The sequence below is a fragment of the Colossoma macropomum genome, unplaced genomic scaffold, assembly GCF_904425465.1.
Source record: "Colossoma macropomum unplaced genomic scaffold, Colossoma_macropomum, whole genome shotgun sequence".
In the NCBI taxonomy this organism is placed as follows: Eukaryota; Metazoa; Chordata; class Actinopteri; order Characiformes; family Serrasalmidae; genus Colossoma; species Colossoma macropomum.
Window position 1 is genome coordinate 3,314,850 of NW_023494791.1, and position 19,401 is coordinate 3,334,250.

Here is a 19,401-nt window from a genome sequence, read left to right on the forward strand (position 1 = left end):
ATAGTAAGTGGAGCTGATAAAATGGACAATGAGCATAGAAACAAGGATCTGTGTATATTGGCTCCATCCTTTGGCACTTTCACTCTGTACTACTTTCCAGCCCTGCACATAAGGTAACCTCAGCATGTGCTATTCTCTAGAGTTTTGTTTTCTTAGTAATTCTACTTTATTACTTTAAAAGTGAAGTGTAACCAAGCGACAGCCTCTCTAAATGAATGACTACAACTGATCTCATTTCTTTATGACCGTCTATGAAAACAAACCATAGTAATTAATAGCCCTGAAGCATATACGCTACTTGTTGACAAGCTGTTAGTTTCTTGGACTGCAGCCAGGGAGCAACTGAGGATGCAGGGACACAACAGAACTTTCGTTGTCAGCTTCAGCTACAGAGCCACAGACACCAATATCCCAGATGTACTGCACTACTGAACATGATAATGTTTTGCCTCAAAGTATATGAAAACTCCTGCCTCGTTTAATGTGAGCCAGCAAAGTCATTATTCATAGCTGCTCCTATTACCCAGATTTTACGACCACTGCGGGAGACCGAGAGAGCCGTGATTTGCCAGCAGAAGATCTATGAGAAATATTCAAACATTAGTCTGACAACGCTGAGCTTCCTGACCTTTTCCTGACCACATCAGTCTGCTTTTGCTGGTACCTTAAGGAAACACCACTGCTGCTGTTGTGCATTGACATCACAGCCTAAAGCATCTTCTTCATCTTGTAAAAACGTATAAAATGACAAAGTACAGACGTTTCACTGCAAAAACGAATCATCTACAGCAACCTTGGATATTATAAAGTAGCTACAGCAGAGATGTTTTTCTGTGAGTCAGCAACTCCACTTTTTTGTATCTATAAAGGATAATCTATAACCCACAAAGCAGTTCAGTGACATTTCAATACTTTTTTAAAAAGATGTAAACATTGCTTGAAAATGTACTGTTCACTCACCCGTCCATGTACAGAAACCTGATTTTGAATTTGGTGTTGTTGTGATGTCACAAAAAACAACACAGTTACACCAATCAGGCATAACACTATAACCACCTCCTTGTTTCTACTGCTCATTGTCCATTTTATCAGCTCCACTTACTATATAGGTGCACTTTGTAGTTCTACAGTTACAGACTGTAGTTCATCTGTTTCTCTGCATACTTTGTCACCCTGTTCTTCAGTGGTCAGGACCCCCACAGGACCCCCACAGTGCAGGTACTATTTGGGTGGTGGATCATTCTCAGCACTGCAGTAACACTGACGTGGTGGTGGTGTGTTAGTGTGTGTTGTGCTGGTACGAGTGGATCAGACACAGCAGTGCTGCTACATATACATGTATATATATATACAGTAATTTGGGGCCGGGTTTTAGACAAGGCTTGCTCTTATTTGTGGCAAATTTCAGCACTAAAAGTTTAACAAGCTGAACCAGGGTTGCCAGATTTGAGCTGGGGCAGAACCGTACAGTGTGTGTGTGGTTAGGGGGTGCTCATTAAGCCGGGAAGGTAACTGTCAGTTCAGTAACTGTCTTTGGTCTTTTTTGTTTGCTTTTAAACCCGATGTCCAATAACACAGCCACTTTATCTCCTTCATTAAATGGAACGCCTTTAGATTGAGACTCGACCATTTTTAAGGTCCACTTGGCACCAACTGGACAACAGAGCTCAGAGCCAGACTGTCTGGTTCAAAACCAGAAACCAGGCAACCCAAAATTGTACCCAGATGTGTATTCTTATTACGAGATCACATCTGGCCCCGTGAGACTACAAGTATCCATGCACATCTCTACACCCTTAAAAAAGATGGTTCTTAAAGGGTTCTTTAGTAAAGACCATAGTTCTATGTAGAATCATGAACACTCAAAGAACCATTAATCGTGTAGCTTAAAGCATTCTTTGCATAGTGAAACTGTTCTTCAGACTGATGAAGAATGTGTTGCATATTTTGAAAATGGTTCTATATAGCACCAAAAAGGGTTCTGCTATTGTTTGCTTGATGTCAGGCTTGTATACAATAAAAGAATCCTTTTTGGTGCTACACAGAATCATACACAACACATTCTCTGTCAATCTGGGCAGCGATTTCACCGTGCAAAGAACCATTTAAGCATACAAATGGTTATTTGAGTGTTCATGATTCTACTCAGACCTATTGTCTTTACTAAAGAACCCCTGAAGAACCTATTTTTTTTAAGAGTGTGGTAAACAGCCCTTCAAAGCAAATGGAATGAAAATGGAAATGAGATCTGAGATTGAATTGGAGGGAAACTTTCTGATAACAGCTCAAGCCTTTGGAGATTTTCTGCCACTTTTCAAGCAGGAAAGATGCAGAACGCTCCTCTAATGCGAGAGTTTTTATTGTTTAATTTGGGGATTATATTCCGGTTCCCACCCAGAGGCCTGCGCTCATGATTTCCACCCGGGCAAGACGAGTCTGTCTGTGATGAAACGTTTAGGGGGCAGATTTACTAAAGCCTTTCAATTATAGCAGCACGGTAAGTAACTGGATCATGACTAACACCTTATCCAATCATAGGCTCTGGGCTTTGCTCAAGCTGTGTAAGGCGTGTAGCTCTGCTAAATCATCAGACTTTGGTCAGAAATCATCATCATCACTCACCGATATTTCAGTGTGGAGATAAACGAAAGAAGCCACTGACCTTTACTAATAATCCCCACCAGAACATCTCAGAACTTCACCTCTGACAGAGTCCCAGAGAGAATGGAAATCTACACCAACAAAAGATCAGCCTGAGCTGCTCAAGGTTTGAAGCGCCTTCAAAACCGGCGCAGGCGGCATCCTCTGTCATGAAAAATGAAAGTGTATTATCCGTATATCATCTGTCAAGCATCCTCTGGAGGATCAGACGGAGAAAGATCAGAGGATTGAGCTTTCAGTTACTGTCAATAAGCTTTTAGATAACCTTAAAGCTGAAAGTGAGCGTGAAATCTGAATGATGTACAAGAGCACCTCTGAGGATGTGTCTTCATTTTGTAGCTCGCCATTAGCATCGGGACGAGTCCAAGCTGTTTTTGTCTATGGGAAAAACCATAGCACTTTTCACAAAAGCAACCCTATAGACCAGCGGTTCCCAACTCCTGTCCTGGACAACAGCATCAGGCCGTAAATCTCATTTGTCAGTCCACTTCTCCTCCGAGACTTCTCATCCCCGGAGTCCGGAAATGATGTCACACTGTTTCTGAATGTCACCCGATTAAAAATTAAATTCAACATGACGGACTGCACAGAGTACGAAACTGTACAGCCAATAAACACTTAATATTTTTGCAAAACAAACTTTCTTTTTCGTATTTTTGACACGATTCTGTAGCATTTTTAGACGTACATCAAACTTAGGTCTCAAATAAATATACATGGAATTTTAATATTAATATGGTTGATTAGCGAACTAGCTGCCCAGCTAATATTACCAAGGCCATTCTCAGAACCTCCGTCAGGGTTGACTGGGGTGTAGGCAATGTTTATGTTTATTATAAAACATTCAGGGAAGAAAACCAGCTAGCTGTTTTGATTGCGAGCAACTTTGCGTTATATTTTCTCAGTCGTTTACTTTTAGGGCATCTCTTTTGTCAACAAAATCACGTTTGTTTTCTGACTGTATTTACGAATAACATTAGATTAGATTAAGTGACACTTATTAGTGCCACAGTGGGGAAATTTAACCCATCCATGCCTGGAGCAGTGGGCAGCCCTATCTGCAGCGCCCAGGGAGCAGTTGGGGGTTAGGTGTCTTGCTCAAGGGCACCTCAGTCATGTACTGTCGGCTCAGGTTATTGAACCGGCAACATTCTGGTCGCAAGGCTGGTTCCCTAACCTCCAGCCCACAACTGCCCACGACTAGCTTAAGTGTTTAAATATCGCTCATTTTAAAAACAGTTTACTTAACTACACAATAAACAACAAAAAAAATATAATTAAAGCAAGCATTTAGTTTTTTATTCAAAAACTGCAGAATGAAAAATCTTGGACCCTATTTGCAATACCACACCACGACACTAGATGGCAATAATGGTAACAGCGCCACCCCCTCTCTGGGGCCTCAGATAGGTACCACAGGAGAGGTAAGCCTCAGGAATGAGATCTGCGTACAGACCCTTCTCGTCCTGGAGGACCCCCAGCCCTGCACATTTGTCTGTTGTCCTGCCAAAACATACCATACTTTGACTCCGGAAGGGTTTATCAAATAGCAGATTAGTTAGATCAGGTGTGTTGGGAGCAGGATAAACTGTGCAGGGGAAAGGGTCCAGGACCAGGGAGGGGGAATTACTGCTACAGACCTCTGAAGTGCTGCGTCATTCTTGTTCAGAGTCATTCCCATTTAAGGAACTTCTAGTCTCAACAGAAGGAAGTGAGGAAGTTCCTTTTTTTTTAGATTTGTCAGTGCTGCACCCTGTGGTAAATAAAGATGTCCCAATCCCACACCGTTGTAAATAAAGGTTCTGTTCAGGTACATTTTTCATTCATCAAGGTACAAACAGTGTAAATGTTCCCTCAAAAGGTACAACAGTGGTTTTAAGGTCTGATTGTGAACCTGTAACTTCACCACCACGTTTGACAAAGCTTGCTGGTTTGTGTGGGGTATTTTGGTGAGGTTTTCAGTCTTACGATGTCAGTTCAGTGTGCATCAATGTCAGCTTGCATGTAGCAGTGTTCATATTTGAGCTCCTTAAAGCTGCATTGTGTAAGTTCTGGGGATTTGGAGACCCCTCTGGTGGAAATGTGTAACTGCATGCAGATGAATCTGATGATTGAAAGAGAATTCAAAGAGAACTCAGTCAAAACTTGGTGAAGGAGCGTCTTCTGAGGATGTGAGTGAACTATCTACTATTGCCATCATATCTTCATCAGTATGATGTTAATTTTGAGATTATCTGAGACCTAAACATCGAGGCAGACCTTCTTTTTGAGCCTGTGCATGTGGCGTTAATACGTGAAGACGTACAAAGTGGTGTGAAAAAACTCCCGCCTCAATGCCTCACCACTTTTATTTTAGTCAGTTTTTATTCTACTTATTTCAGTAATTATACTTCTTTCAATTTTAACAAAGAAATGACATAGTGGAGCTTTAATGACCTCATAATTCAGAGGATCTAGTGACATTTGGGAGATAAAGGTCTATACGGCAAGACGTATCAGGTTTGGAATTTTTTTTCTTTACTACTCTGTAGTAGAACGAGTTTCCTAATATGGGCCTAACGCTGACTACAGCATGACACACAACGTCAGAGGTCCACTGCACTCCACGGTTAACTGACAAGCCCCAAAGCCTTTACACTTCATCCTACATACATTTCCCCCAGACTACCACCGTGGTAATTGAGTTATGGTGTTCAGAAGTTGAAATAGGAATGCTGCTACACACACTACACACAAGCTGACACTCCTGCACATTGAACTGACATCATACGCCTTGCAGACTCACCAATACACCCTACACAGACCAGCAAGCTTTGTCAAATGTGGTAGTTAAGCTACTTTGGCAGTTCAAGCTGCTGTTGTGATAGAATAGTGTTTAATTGATGTGTAGTTGCAGTAGTAGCCTTACTTTCACCCCACAATTCACAGGCATTTGGAGCAGAATGTACACAGGACAAAAAGTACTGACTTTGGAATGTTTTCTTTGTTACTGATTATCTCAAAGAACAGGCAACAGCTGAAGCCCTCACAATTCCTAGGTTCTTACTGTGACACCAGACAGGCACAGATCGCTGCCAAACCCATAAGTGCCGCTGCCTCAGCCACCTCACTCCTGTCTAACTCTCAGTACCTGCCACCAACGAGAGTTCAGCACCTCGGAGAGCAACAGAGACCACACGGTGAGAAAAAGAACAGATGGCAGATACTAATAAACCCCACCCTCTACAGCCCGGGAACGCCAACTCAGAGGATAAGAAAGCCAGTTTGAGACCGACTGAAGAGAGAGCTGCAGAGATACTCCACGTCTAACCCCTCCCACACTCACTATTGTCCTGCTCTTTTCTCTTTCATTTCTTCTTAAACATGTCTTCTTACATTCGCTTGGCATCTCATTATACTCCAGAGCTCATGTGTCCCTGATCTAATTCTAAACCTCTTAGAAGGTCTGTGGTGTCTCAAAAGTAATTTTATGTCACTTATGTCTTGTGTAGAACCTGGTTTTAGAGTCTAAATCCATATTTGGAGCTGGATTAGTTTATCCAGGGAGCTGCTGCAATTTAAAGAGTAACTACACTCTAACAGCTGAAATGCATTGCTTTATAATAATACAATATACCAGCCTTGCTTGAAATCTTTCCAAACTGTAAAAATAACATTTTTATTATGGTCATTTCACCTCTGCAGGGCCTCTCCGGGTTCAACTCCGCTATAGGCACAGATGACGTGTCTTCATAAATATGAAAGCAGCTGGAGGCAGCTGGCTCATACTGTTAGAGCTCAAGACGCACTGCCTGATCAGAAGCACCCTCCCTGGTCGAAGATGGGGATGGTAATGGAGAAAAATCTTCAACCTTGTAAGAACTTGAAGCTGCAAAAGGGCTGTTTGATTCTGTCTCTCTCCATATTTTCTGGTAACTAACATTAGCTATAAAAACACAGCAGCCCAGCCCACCCGGTTCTCCTCGCAGCCCCACCTCCAAACCCCAACATCACTGCAGTGCCCCTCCCAGCATGCCACGCCTATTTTTGAGCATTTTTAAAAGTTGAGCCAGGGGTGGAATTAGCTGCAAATAGTGGGGTGTAGTTACTCTTTAAGTGGACTGGAGGTTAGGGAACTGCCCCCTAGTGTGTGTGTTCACTAGTGTGCATGTACAGGGTGTCCCAAAAAAACTGACATCATTTTGTAGTCTAATAACAGCCAATTCTCCCTCAAATGATCTCAAATTTGAACAAAATGTGTAAAAACCAACCAAGTTTCATTTTTAATGTTTTTTTCAGGTTGAAGAACGGCGTTCACTAGAAATGAAAAGGCGTTTTGTGTGTTAGAAAATGCTCGAACACAGTCAAAAAGGAGTGTGCAGCGTGCATTTTCCAGAAGATTCAATGAAAATGCACCAACTGGAGACTGTTACGTAAGACATGCTACTGCGTGTTTGGCAGGAGCTGGACTACCGACCTGACGTGTGTCGTGTCACAGGCAGTGCGCATGTCGAACGTTTGTGAAGCTGTGAAATCGGTTATAAAATCTACATCCCTCTGAATTTCTTGTTCGAGTTTTGATAAATAAATCTTGTATTGTTCAACATGAAGCCTATTTAATTTTGTTTGCCAGGACATGTAGCTACTCAGACTCAAATGATGTCAGTTTTTTTGGGACACCCTCTAAGTGGGTATTTCACTACACGGATTGGCTAAATGTGAAGGTCTAATTCCTCTGTGAGCAAACACAGTTGGCTAATGGTTCTGAATTAAATAAAATAAAGTAATTATCGACGAGATCCATGATTTTAATCCAGTACAGATCTGTAATGTCCATAATCTTTCTGGTGTGAATTACCTTCTATAATTTGCCAAACTCAGAGATCCTCAATCCTAGTAGTCCTGCTTGAATCCACATCACAGTAATGTAACAACAAAACTGGGTAATAGAAAACGGCGCCTCTATTCTTTTAGGCCAACAACTAAAATGAAGCTCGATTTGACCAAATTCCTTAGTCCACAAATTCATGATGACTACTGAAGTTTACAACAATTCTGTGTATCTCTCCCATACTCTATGATTATACACCATCATTTTGAACAGGCGTCACTCCACCCTGAAATGGGATGTAAAATCTCTTCCATTTTATTGGTACCATATTTGCCATTTAGCCACACAACATGATGTCATTTGGAAGTGTGGCGTCTGTTGCATATTGCTGACATAATGAGGCAATGATGTTTCGATCCGGGTTATTTGGGGAAATTACATAGATCCTTTATCCCGTACAAATCGGCCAGTCAAATCACACACAGATTATATTACCGGACGTCCTCTGGTCAAACTAATCCAGCTCCAATAGGGCTTAAGGCTGTGTTTACACTATGACGGTAGACAGTTGACAGCAACCTGGATATTCTATTGTTTTTACGGCTCTGTGGTCTGAGGTCATTTTCTCGATTTGTTCATATCTTCTTAAATCCTCCTTTAAAGGCTCTTCATATAGCATGATCCTCATATGTTTCATATCTAAATGCTCCGTTATCTTCATCACTACTTTCCAAAACCACTGCAGCAGCTTCAGCAGCTGTAAACTCTCTGCACGCCGTTTCACATGAGTCTCCGATGTGGACTGAATGAAGAACGAAGGGTTTCCAGCGTGATGGTCAGTCCTTCGTGATTTCCTGAGTGTCTATTGGTCAGTTTCACACAGAATGAAGACGGACACACGAATCCACCAGTTCCACACGGTGAGAGGCAGATGACATGTATCTCAGCCCCTCTTCATAGGCTCATAACTCCGGATGTGAGTCTCGTGTGATCTCGTGATAAGATGGAATGAAAAGAATAGTGATTAGAAATGCTGTTTGTTTTCTTGGCTCTCCTGCAGCGGTCAGCACTCTCACATTCAAGCAGCAGATCAATAGTAAAACTATTGTTTCAGTGTAACTATTTCACGGGTTCTACAAGGAACATCAGACATGAGATTTATAGTCATGTTCATGTGGAGCATCAAGAGGAGATACAACATCCAAGAACTTCTCCACTATAAGTTTGATTGCACTTAAAAATGCACAACACAGCAAAATAACAGAATCAGAAAGGAAAGTCACTGAAAACACACTGACGCCATCTATACTCTCAGTTTATAGAATGATGAAAACTTTCACAAACCACAGACAAACATCCTGTGAGATGTTTTGGTGGGAACTTACAGATAAAGTTGGCACAGGAATATTCAACATTCACCAAATATGCAGGTCTATTTTTCACTTCTTTTGAATATTATAAAACATGCCTTTCAAATATTCCTTCATCTACATACAGATAAACACAACGATACGCACAGCAGCAAATGTGTTGCATCTAATTTAAGTGCAAAGAATAACTATAAAATAATGGAATTCATTGCTTTGCATGACTAACTGTTCTTTGTTGTCGAGGACGGATTCCACCAGAGGATTCATGGCACACGCTGTAGCCTACATTCTGTAATCATTGTATGTTTATTTTTAGTAAACTGTTTGTTTATTGTCAGCTTTTGTTCTTTTAGTTTTTGGACCAGCGTGTCCTGAATTTCAGTTTCGGCCAAACATCACTGATTCAGTGAGCATTATTTCAACTCTCAGAAGTCCTAATGATGGCTGTGATGTTCATTTTCCGATGTTAATCTCTCACAAATTCTATTTTTTGAGTGGCAGTAGAATTACACCCCTGCAGAAAGTTTTGGAGGGAAAAACTTCATTTATTAATATATACTCTCTCTTTGTCATTGACCATTTCCTGTGCTCGTTCATGTCCTGAGGTTACTCCAATCTTCTTTCCGAATGCTGTCCATGCAGAGTCGCAGCTCAGCATGCTTGGAGAACTCTCAGGATTCAAATTAAAGGCCCAGCAATGGAAGTACAACCCTGTGCTTGTAGAATCTATGCCTCGACTTGTTGGCTGTTTCAGACTTTCTGCTGTAGCCCGAAGCTCCTGACTGTGAGAAGCTATCTGAGGTGTGACGTATTCTTAGGCACTTTTTTTTCATTAAGTCTGGCTGAACCAGCACAATGTACTTACGAACATGACTCTCTTGGGGATGCGATCGGATTCCACCAGAGGATTCTTGTAAAGCCACAGCTCCTCAGGCTGGATCACTCTTTCAAAGGGCTCCAGAAACTCGGTGAACCTGCAAAGAGCACAGAGTTACTCATTAATGCAGCTACAAGTTCAGAGAAAAGAATCAATCAAAATGTGATTTTATAACTGATATTCAATTAATAACCACTCATCTTAAAACGTAAACATTCTCTACACCTTTCTGCATATATAAGGAATATAAGATAACTGACATCACTCTTTTATTATGTGCATATTTACAGTAAATGCAAAAGACCCAAAAAGGATTGTTCTATTTATGAGTAAATATTAAATTCGCCTGTCATCCTGTGGCAGTTCTTATCATCCTCACCAGCGAGACAGGGTGACACACATCACAGATAAAGATGACACAGGAATATTCAATATTCAATAAATGCGCAGGTCTATTTTTCAGTTCTTTTGAAGATCATGAGGTATGCCATTCAAATACTTTTCATCTACATACAGACATAAACACAAAGATATGCACAGCAGCAAATGTGTTACATCTAATTTAACCAAAATTATGAATTAACTTAAAAGGGAATTCTACCAATTAAAAAAATATTCTGCATAATTAAATGTTTAAATTGTAAACAAAGTCAGTGGTTTGGTGTGAAACGCTTTGTTCTGGAGAAAGTTACCAAGTCAGAACTGTTCACAGTGGTGGTGATGATAGGAACCAGACGTCCACCTCTACAAGCTCCCTCACAGAAAGTTACTACATGAAATGGTTATGAATTCACTGCCCGATTACTGACGCGTTGTCTTATGATAGTTTGAAAGGAGGTTTTGGCCATAAAATATATTTGTTTTACATACATTCATGGTAGGGGTACATGCAGGACAAAATAGTCCCCCAAAAAATTATTTCTTTTAGATTTAGCACTATTTTAACATCATCAACATTCCGTATAAAACTCAGAAGACTCATGTAGGTTCACTGGTGGTTCTGGATAGTAAATAAAATGTCTATATTTGTGTTGTAGTCATGGCGACCCCTGGTTCCTATCACCACCACTGTGAAGACTTCTTAGTCTGTAAGTTCTCTACAATCAACCATTTCACACCAAACCACTCTGGGTGGGTTTGTTTAGGTCTCAGCCCTTGAATGATGCAGAATTTTTGAAAATCGGTGGAATTCCCCTTCAAGGCTAACACTCTATAAATATCCATCTCCACCTTCCGTTTCTTGCGATCACATTTTCGCACCCCAACACCTCCCTGTCTCCTTCTCTTCCTCAGTCCTCCCTCTAATTTCTACCTCTGTTCATCAAAGGAGGGTTCAGTCTTCTAGCTTAAAGCAGAAGCCACCAAGAACTCAAGCCCAAGTTCCCTCTTACAGTCATATCTTCTCATACGATGACCATAAAGTACTTTGCAAACGTCAGAGACCACCTTCATTTATTTAACTTACATGTCTAGAATCAGAACAGCCATTAAGTACATGTAGTAATCTCAGCTGTCTGAGTCTCAGTGAGTCACTCTTTCCCTTTATTCCAGCTTCCGTTCTTTTCAGGAGCCTCACTTTCAGCTCCTCAAAGAATCTGCAGACACACCTCCAAAGTTCAGTCTTAGAAGCTGGTTGATCATTTTCTGAAGTAATCAAACACATTCAGTGGTGTTGTGGTCTGGACTCTGGGGTGGTCAGTCCATCGTTCAGCTTCTTTGTTTGATGTGTCCGTCTCCTTTTCTCAGTGAGGTTCTTCTTGATCAGCTACACATCCTTTCAGACCCACAGCGCTGAGTCGTCTTCTCACAGTGGAAGGATGGACAGAAACACCTGTGTATGTTTTCAGATCTGAAGCAGCTTGATTTTCTCCTCTCTCTCAGAGATGAAAGCTTTAAGTGCGGTTTATCTGATGGGGGCAGTTTTGGTGTCTACCAGGTCTTCCAGGTGGTTGTTAGGAGACACAATTTCTCTGTAGCTTTTAATCATTTTTTGAACTCCAGTTTTGGAAACACCTGCTTCATCCTTCCTTATTCAAGTGGATTTTCTTACACATCTAATCTCCTCAGAAACTCTCCTGATGTAATAATGTTTGACTGGAAGCGAAATAAAAGACGAGTGGTCTCTGACGTTTGCACAGTAGTGTATGTTGAAGATGTGGACCAAACTAGTAGCTGAGACTAAATATATAAGTCAGGAAAACTGTAGAAAAGCCTGAAATAGAAATTAATTTTGACTGTAGGAAAGAAACTCAAACAAATGCTTATTTCGAGCCACCTGATGAGTCATTTAAATACACTCGTGTCCAGAGGAGGTGAATTTATATTGTTTGTTGCAGAACAACACAACACAACACAGCTATGCATTAGAACTGTGGTGTTTTCAGTCATCTGGCTGAGCACATAGACATTATTCGGATTAATGAAGTTTTGCCAAAAATATTACATATTAAATACATAGAAATAAACCCATAGATTACACTTTATTCACTTTCAGTGAATTCCTAACACTCACTGAACACAAACAGCCACCGTGCACTGCAAAAAATGGCCTCTTGTCATATGAAATGATCTTAAATCTAGTCAATATATCTAATATTTCCCATTTTAGATGTTTGTGCACTTATTATAAGATTATTTAGCTTATTTCTAGACATTTACTTGTTCCAGTAATTTTATTAAGTAAAATTATCTCACTATATTGGCAGATAATTTAGCTTGTTTCAAGCACATTTCTTAAAACAATCCAAATTATCTGACAATATAGTGAGATGTTTTCAGTAATTTTATTGAGCAAAACTAAGTAAAACATCTAGAAATAAGTTAAATAATCTTAAATTAAGCTTACAACAATCTCAACAGGAGAAATATTTAATTAACTGATTATATTTAGATAATTATACTTGACAACATATCATTTTTGCAGTGTGGTATACATGATGATCAGGCATAACATTATGACCGCCTCTTTGTTTCTACACTCATTGTCCATTTTATCAGCTCCACTTACTATATAGGTGCACTTTGTAGTTCTACAGTTACAGACTGTAGTCCATCTGTTTCTCTGATACTTTGATAGCCCCGTTTAGTGGTCAGGACCCCCATGGACCCTCACAGAGCAGGTACTATTTGAGCTGTGGATCATTCTCAGCACTACAGTAACACTGACGTGGTGGTGGTGTGTTAGTGTGTGTTGCGCTGGTCTGAGTGGATCAGACACAGCAGTGCTGCTGGAGTTTTTAAACACCTCAGTGTCACTGCTGGACTGAGAATAGTCCACCAACCAAACACATCCAACAGCGTCCTGTGGGCAGCGTCCTGTGACCACTGATGAAGGACTAGAGGATGACCAACACAAACTGTGCAGCAGCAGATGAGCTGTCGTCTCTGACTTTACACCTACAAGGTGGACTGACAAGGTAGGAGTGACTAATAGAGTGGACAGTGAGTGGACACAGTGTTTAAAAACTCCAGCAGCACTGCTGTGTCTGATCCACTCACACCAGCACAACACACACTAACACACCACCACCACGTCAGTGTTACTGCAGTGCTGAGAATGATCCCACCACCCAAATAGTACCTGCTCTGTGAGGGTCCATGGGGGTCCTGACCACTGAAGAACAGGGTAAAAGGGGGCTAACAAAGTATCAGAGAAACAGATGGACTACAGTCTGTAACTGTAGAACTACAAAGTGCACCTATATAGTAAGTGGAGCTGATAAAATGGACGATGAGCGTAGAAACAAGGAGGTGCTCATAATGTTACGCCTGATCGGTGTATATTACCTGTCTTTCATCACGTTTGAGGCACGGAAAGAAACAGCAGGCCTCCTAAACGTGTAATTTTACAGTGCATTTCCATAACAGACATCAATTCTTTTGCCTCATTTGCAAACAGCGCTCGCTGCTGACGTGTCTCTGCCTGGAGTCACTCAAAACAATTCACACTGCCACCCAAACCAATACATTAAGGCCACAGTGAAGCATGTTCCTCGCTAAAGGCATTTAGCATGCTAAAAGGTTTTAATGGATGGGGAAAAAAAACCTTACGAGAGTACACCAGATTTACAAAAGGAAATGGAACGTAATTACAGCTCTATCAATTATGCTGAATGAAAAGCTTAAATTGAAAGATGAAAGGATGACTGCACAGGAAGGATCCATCAAAGTGCCTCTGGACTTTAAACATGTGATGTCCATTTATTGTGTAATTGAAAAGTAATGGAGTTATTTGTACAAGATTGTCAAAGGTGTGTAAAAAGCCCACTGTTGGCAAAGAAAACTCCAAAATACACTAAGATGCATATTTTCATGCATTTTATCATGAAATTCCTCATTATAGCAGTTAAGCAGTGACTGCATTCCAAAGTTAATTTTCCAATCTGCACTCACAGTCTACAGATTCTGTTCATGTTTCATCTCTACATACATGAAGAACCCTACTTCAAAGGTTCTTTAGTAAAGGCAATGGTTCTATTTAGAACCATGAGTTCTACAGAGAACCATTTAATGTTTAAATAATTATTTGCATTGTGAAAGCGTTCTTCAGATTGACGGAGAATGTGCTGTAGATGGTTCTATATAGAATAAGGGTTCTGCTATTGTTATGATGTCAAGCCTATAACAATAGAAGAACCCTTTTTGGTGCAACATAGAACCCTTTTCAAACAGGTTCGATATAGAACCATCTATAGCACATTTTCCATCAATCTGAAGAACACTTTCACAATGCAAAGAACCCTTTAACCATGGATAGTGTTCTTTTGAATGTTCATGGTTCTATATAGAACCATTTTCTTTACTAAAGAACCCTTGAAGAACCATCTTTTTTAAGTGTGTATGGTTCTATATAAAGCCTTTCTGAAAATAAAAAATGTTTCTGTACAGCAACAAATGGGTTCTTCTATTGTAATGATGTCAAGCTTGTGTACGACAGAAGAACCCTTTTTGCTGTATGTTCATAAAGGTTCTATATAAAACCACTTTCATGCTTAAACGGTTCTTTGCGTGGAGAAATGGCTCTTTGGTTTGAGTTTAGGTTGGAAATCGTGTTGTATATGGTACTATACAGCACCAAAAAGGGTTCTGCTATTGTTACAATGTTAAGCTTGCATACAACAGCAGAACCTTTTTTGGTGCTATACAGGACCATTTACAACACATTCGCCATCAATCTGTAGAACCATTTAATCAGGAATCTATGCAAAACTTATGGTTCTCGTATCTCTACATAAAATTCACACCCTCTTAAAAGAGATGGTTCTTTAAGGGTTTGTTAGTAAAGAAAATGGTTCTATATAGAACCATGAACACTCAAAAGAACACTTCGCACGATTAAAAGGTTCTGTGCAACATGAAAGGGATCATCAGATTGCAAATTGCAGAGTGCTGTAGACAGTTCTATTTAGAATCTTTGTGAAAAGGGTTCTATATAGCACCAAAAAGGGTTCTGCTATTGTTACATTGTCAAGCCTGTAACAATAGACTTTTTGGTGCTGTATAGCACCCCTTTCAAAAAGGTTCTATATAGAACCATCTACAGCACATTCTTCATCAATCTGAACTGCCACTTCACAAAGCCATTTCTTTGAGTATTCACAGTTCTATATAGAACCATTTTCTTTGCCAAAGAACCATCTTTTTAAGGATGTACCATTGAAATTACTGTTTTTCAATAATATTAACCCCTCACCAAGCCATGGGCCTGCCGACGGGCCCAAGGTTTTATTACACACTTCTATAATCTAAGAAAAGCTCAATTAGTTTGTGTTGAAGTCCCTGTAGTTACTGGATGATAAGCCTGGGATTTTAAGGGGTTAAACCAATTCAGTTTTAGATAAATGTATAAAATGATTCTAATGTTCTTGGCTTGTTCAACATCACATGCTGGATAACTGGTAGGAAGCTGTAAACAGAAATGAAGAAAAGCTAATGCTAATAACACATGTAGATGTTCACAGATCAGGAATTAAAATATGATATAAGCACTCTATCACTTTCATTAGCTTTTACTATCCTAATACACAATCCACATCTATCCCCCAAACAAAAATCAGTGACTGATTCACTCTTATTGAAGTGGAGAAAACAAAGCACCTTCTGCTCAGGGGTCTCATCTCCTCTCAGACTGAAGGGAGCCATCTTCAGGTGACAGTCTGAAACTCTGACGCCCTCTTTCAATTGGATTGTGATTGGTTCCTATGCACCTCACGGTTGTAAAAATCTGGCACTTTGAAATCAGAAGAATCTTTTTGAATGACCCTGTATTTTAGGCTTTAGGCTAAAACACACTTTGGTTTGAACACAGAGATTCACAAGGTAAATATTACATGAACTACAGCTGATGTGGCTCTGGGTAAACTAATGGGTTAGGTAGACATATAGCTCAATGAACTTACCCTTAATACTTTATGCGTACACTCACATTAAATGTGCAGTAATAAAAATTTACCTTAAGCAGCTTAAAATGACCATAATAATAAGCTTTAGACTAAAACAAACTTAGTTTTTGGACATACCCCTGCTGAAAAAACCCATAGAAATGATTGTGTTTCTTTTGGTTTCTGATGGTTTTGTAATGTGTTTTTTATCTTACGGTTTAACCAGTTACCAGTGGCTGATTCGTATATTGGCAACAGTCTCCCTTCCTGAATGGTAATATGCATGGCGACACATACAACCAGCACAAACACTCACTGTTTACATCAGAGACATTATAAATGAGGAGACCAGCCACTGGTTGAAATACGAATGTGATGCTCGTAACGCTCAACTTTCCTATAAGGACTTTGTTTACGTGGCACAATCGCGCTGTCCTACTGCACATGCATTCCACTGGCCTGAAACTGCTGGAGTAAAACTGTGGGTCTGCATCTCTCAAGTCAGACCCTTCTCATTTTATCCACTTGAAATATTGAATAAAACATCTAATTACATGGTTATTACATACGTTATTATCATGGCAAGTATTTCCAAACTTTTGAGCAGTATATGCCTCAAAAACAGATTTCCGATGCCGTCCTCTCCAGCTCCGAGCATTTTCTTTAAGCAGAATTACACATAAACAGGTCCGAGCGCCCATCGTCCATCAATCAAAGTAAACAACAATCTTCCGCTGCTGTGCTTTCAGCATGGCGAAGATGAAAGGCTAGATAAGAGAAGAGCGACTTTTGCTTGTATGTTCACTGTGAAATATAGCTAATTTGGCTCGTCTGCCATCAGGCTTGGCTTCTGTCTTTCATCAAGGCTTTGCAGGCCCTTGGCTTTTTGACAGTAATTCCTCTTGGAACAGATGAGCGTCCCTGCAGCCCATAAACACAATAACGAAGCCTACACAGCACAATAGGTGAGCTTCTTTAAGTGGTCCATATGTCTTCATTTGGACCAACCCTCAGTAGCTTCCCGACCACAGGGCCAACCCCTTACCACTAAAATACCATCACCAATTACAGCCCGACACGCTGCAACCATCTGAGGCTGCACACTGTTTCTTAGCCTGATGTTTCATTGATTCAAAGCTTGTAAACATGAATGATGAGAACTGCCTTAATTTAGAACAGTTAGTTCTGATGGTACGGTCTGTTTGGTTCTAGCCACAAATTACAGTACATTTTCACAACTACTGTATCATCACAGAGCACTGCTGCTAAGTAATGACTGCCCTGCACTTACAAAAACAGAAAATGGACACATTAGATAACTTCAATAAGATAATAGCTGTGTTCCAAAGCCTAGGCTTCATTTCTCGGCCGCTACGTCATAGCAGGACGTTCTGAAGTGAAGGACCCTTCATATACAGCCTAGAAATGCAGACTACATTCTGAGTGATTTTGAGGATGCAACAGATGTGTCCTTCCAGGCCTTTGGTTACCCACAGTTCTTTAAACACAAACGATGCAAAGGGAAAAACAAAAACAGCACCATGAAAATGACAGAGAACAAAGCCGTTGGAGCAGAGCTGTTATGGGATGGCAGGGAGGCGGACCCAAGTGCAGAGAGGAAAAGCCGTGAGAAAGGGTCTTAAATGAATTTATCGAGGTGATGGAGTGTGGATTGGGTGATTGTGTACGTTGGAGTTGAGGTGACTCGCCGATGTACTGATTGGCGGTCCAAGGAGTTACCAAATGGGAAATAAAAAAATGGCGGGAAAAAGGCAAACAAAGGGGACGCTGAAAGCATCGCTCAAACAAAAGCTGAGATAGAAAAGTGAAATAAAAGATAATCAGAAAACAAAAACACTTCCTCTGTGATGAGAGGAAGGTCGACTTTATGTTTCACCTGTTTGCTCTTTGTGGAGCAAACACTTTTTGTATGGCTTGAAGCCGTTTCTTGTTCAAGCCTTCTTTTGGCTTTTAAGTAGTTTTGGGGCAATTTTTGTCTTTTCTTTTTCCTTTCTTTTTGTTTAACTACCCACTTGGGCTAAGTACCATACCGGTCACCCCTCTACAAAGGTGTGACAAAGGGCTGCTGTTTGCCACGGCCTTAAGTAGAGGAGTCCACAGGTGTACCAGGTTGGGCCTAATCAGCCTGAGGGCTTCTGGGAATTGGAGTTCCCTGAACTTGTGGCGCCTCGCTGCCATTGCCCTTTGTTGGCGGCCGGTGGTGCAGGCTGGGCACTTACACAGAGTTTTGTTTAAAATGTAAGTTGTTGAAGTCCTTAAATTAGTCTTCTGCCATTATATGCAGGTTTGATCATTCTTGAATGTTTGTTTCATGAGAAATCGAGGAGATAGAGTCCAAAATCCAGAGAATGTCCAATATAAAGCCTTTACTGCAAGTGTTCTTGGTTTCATACAACTCTTCAACTCTTCTGTCGTCAAACATGACAAGCTGACTTATTGCCAAAGAGTTCAATCCTCGTGAGACCTGGTAATTCATTTTTGTCCTCTGTGGGGGACAAGAGTCCCCAAAGGATATTTCAAAACCCAAATAAGCTACAGTGCTGAAACCTGGTGCACCATGTAGAGACATCCTGGCCTTTCCAATGATATATCATTTGTTGGGGTATGTCATTCACAACAGGACTTCTGCCTTTTCGAAATGGCTGCCATCTCAGCAACCACATTTCATGGGGTGCAAGAGAAGTAGTTGAAAAATATGCATTTATGTTGTTTCTAAAGCCTATAACTGAAATGTTTTAGATTGAAAAATGTTTTAGCTCATTTTTCAAAGCATTTTTTATGATATTCATGAAAGTTTAACCACCTAATAGTATACCTTTTTAATATCTTCCATGGTGGACACCGGAACTAACTTAGTCTGTTTTTACATCAAATTCATGGTATCACTGGTGACAGGAAATTGACTGAGGCAAAGAAAATGAAAGGATGATCACACCCTCTTATTCCAGTTTGGGTTAGAAGCAACAACATTTAAGCTGAGCACTTAAATGCATTGCTGTGATATTACTGTATCTGTTATTTTTCTTTTGGTCCTCATTTTTTTGTACTGCCAGTATTTAAAGTTTTACTCATACTGCTAAATGGACAACTGGAATAAGTGTGTGCAGGCATTTAAGATCAGGATCTGAGCTTTATTTAATTCCTAATTTATTAGAAAATCCCCATTTTACATAATTGTACTTTTGAAAAGTAAAACATTAAAAATAAATTAATTCTTATCCCTCTCTATGAATCTAAGACTCATCCCTACAATGGAACAGTTTGCTGCTGAATGACACCCAA

The 19,401-nt window shown here is 40.3% G+C and overlaps 1 protein-coding gene across 1 annotated transcript in view; it reads right to left on the reverse strand.

The window, feature by feature from the left end:
- plpp4 (phospholipid phosphatase 4) overlaps positions 1-19,401 on the reverse strand; it is a 165,758-nt gene that overhangs the window by 79,519 nt on the left and 66,838 nt on the right. Inside the window, exon 2 of the mRNA XM_036573659.1 lies at positions 9,707-9,815. Within this exon, the coding sequence (XP_036429552.1) occupies positions 9,707-9,815 (109 nt within the window). The remainder of the gene's footprint in view (positions 1-9,706; positions 9,816-19,401) is intronic.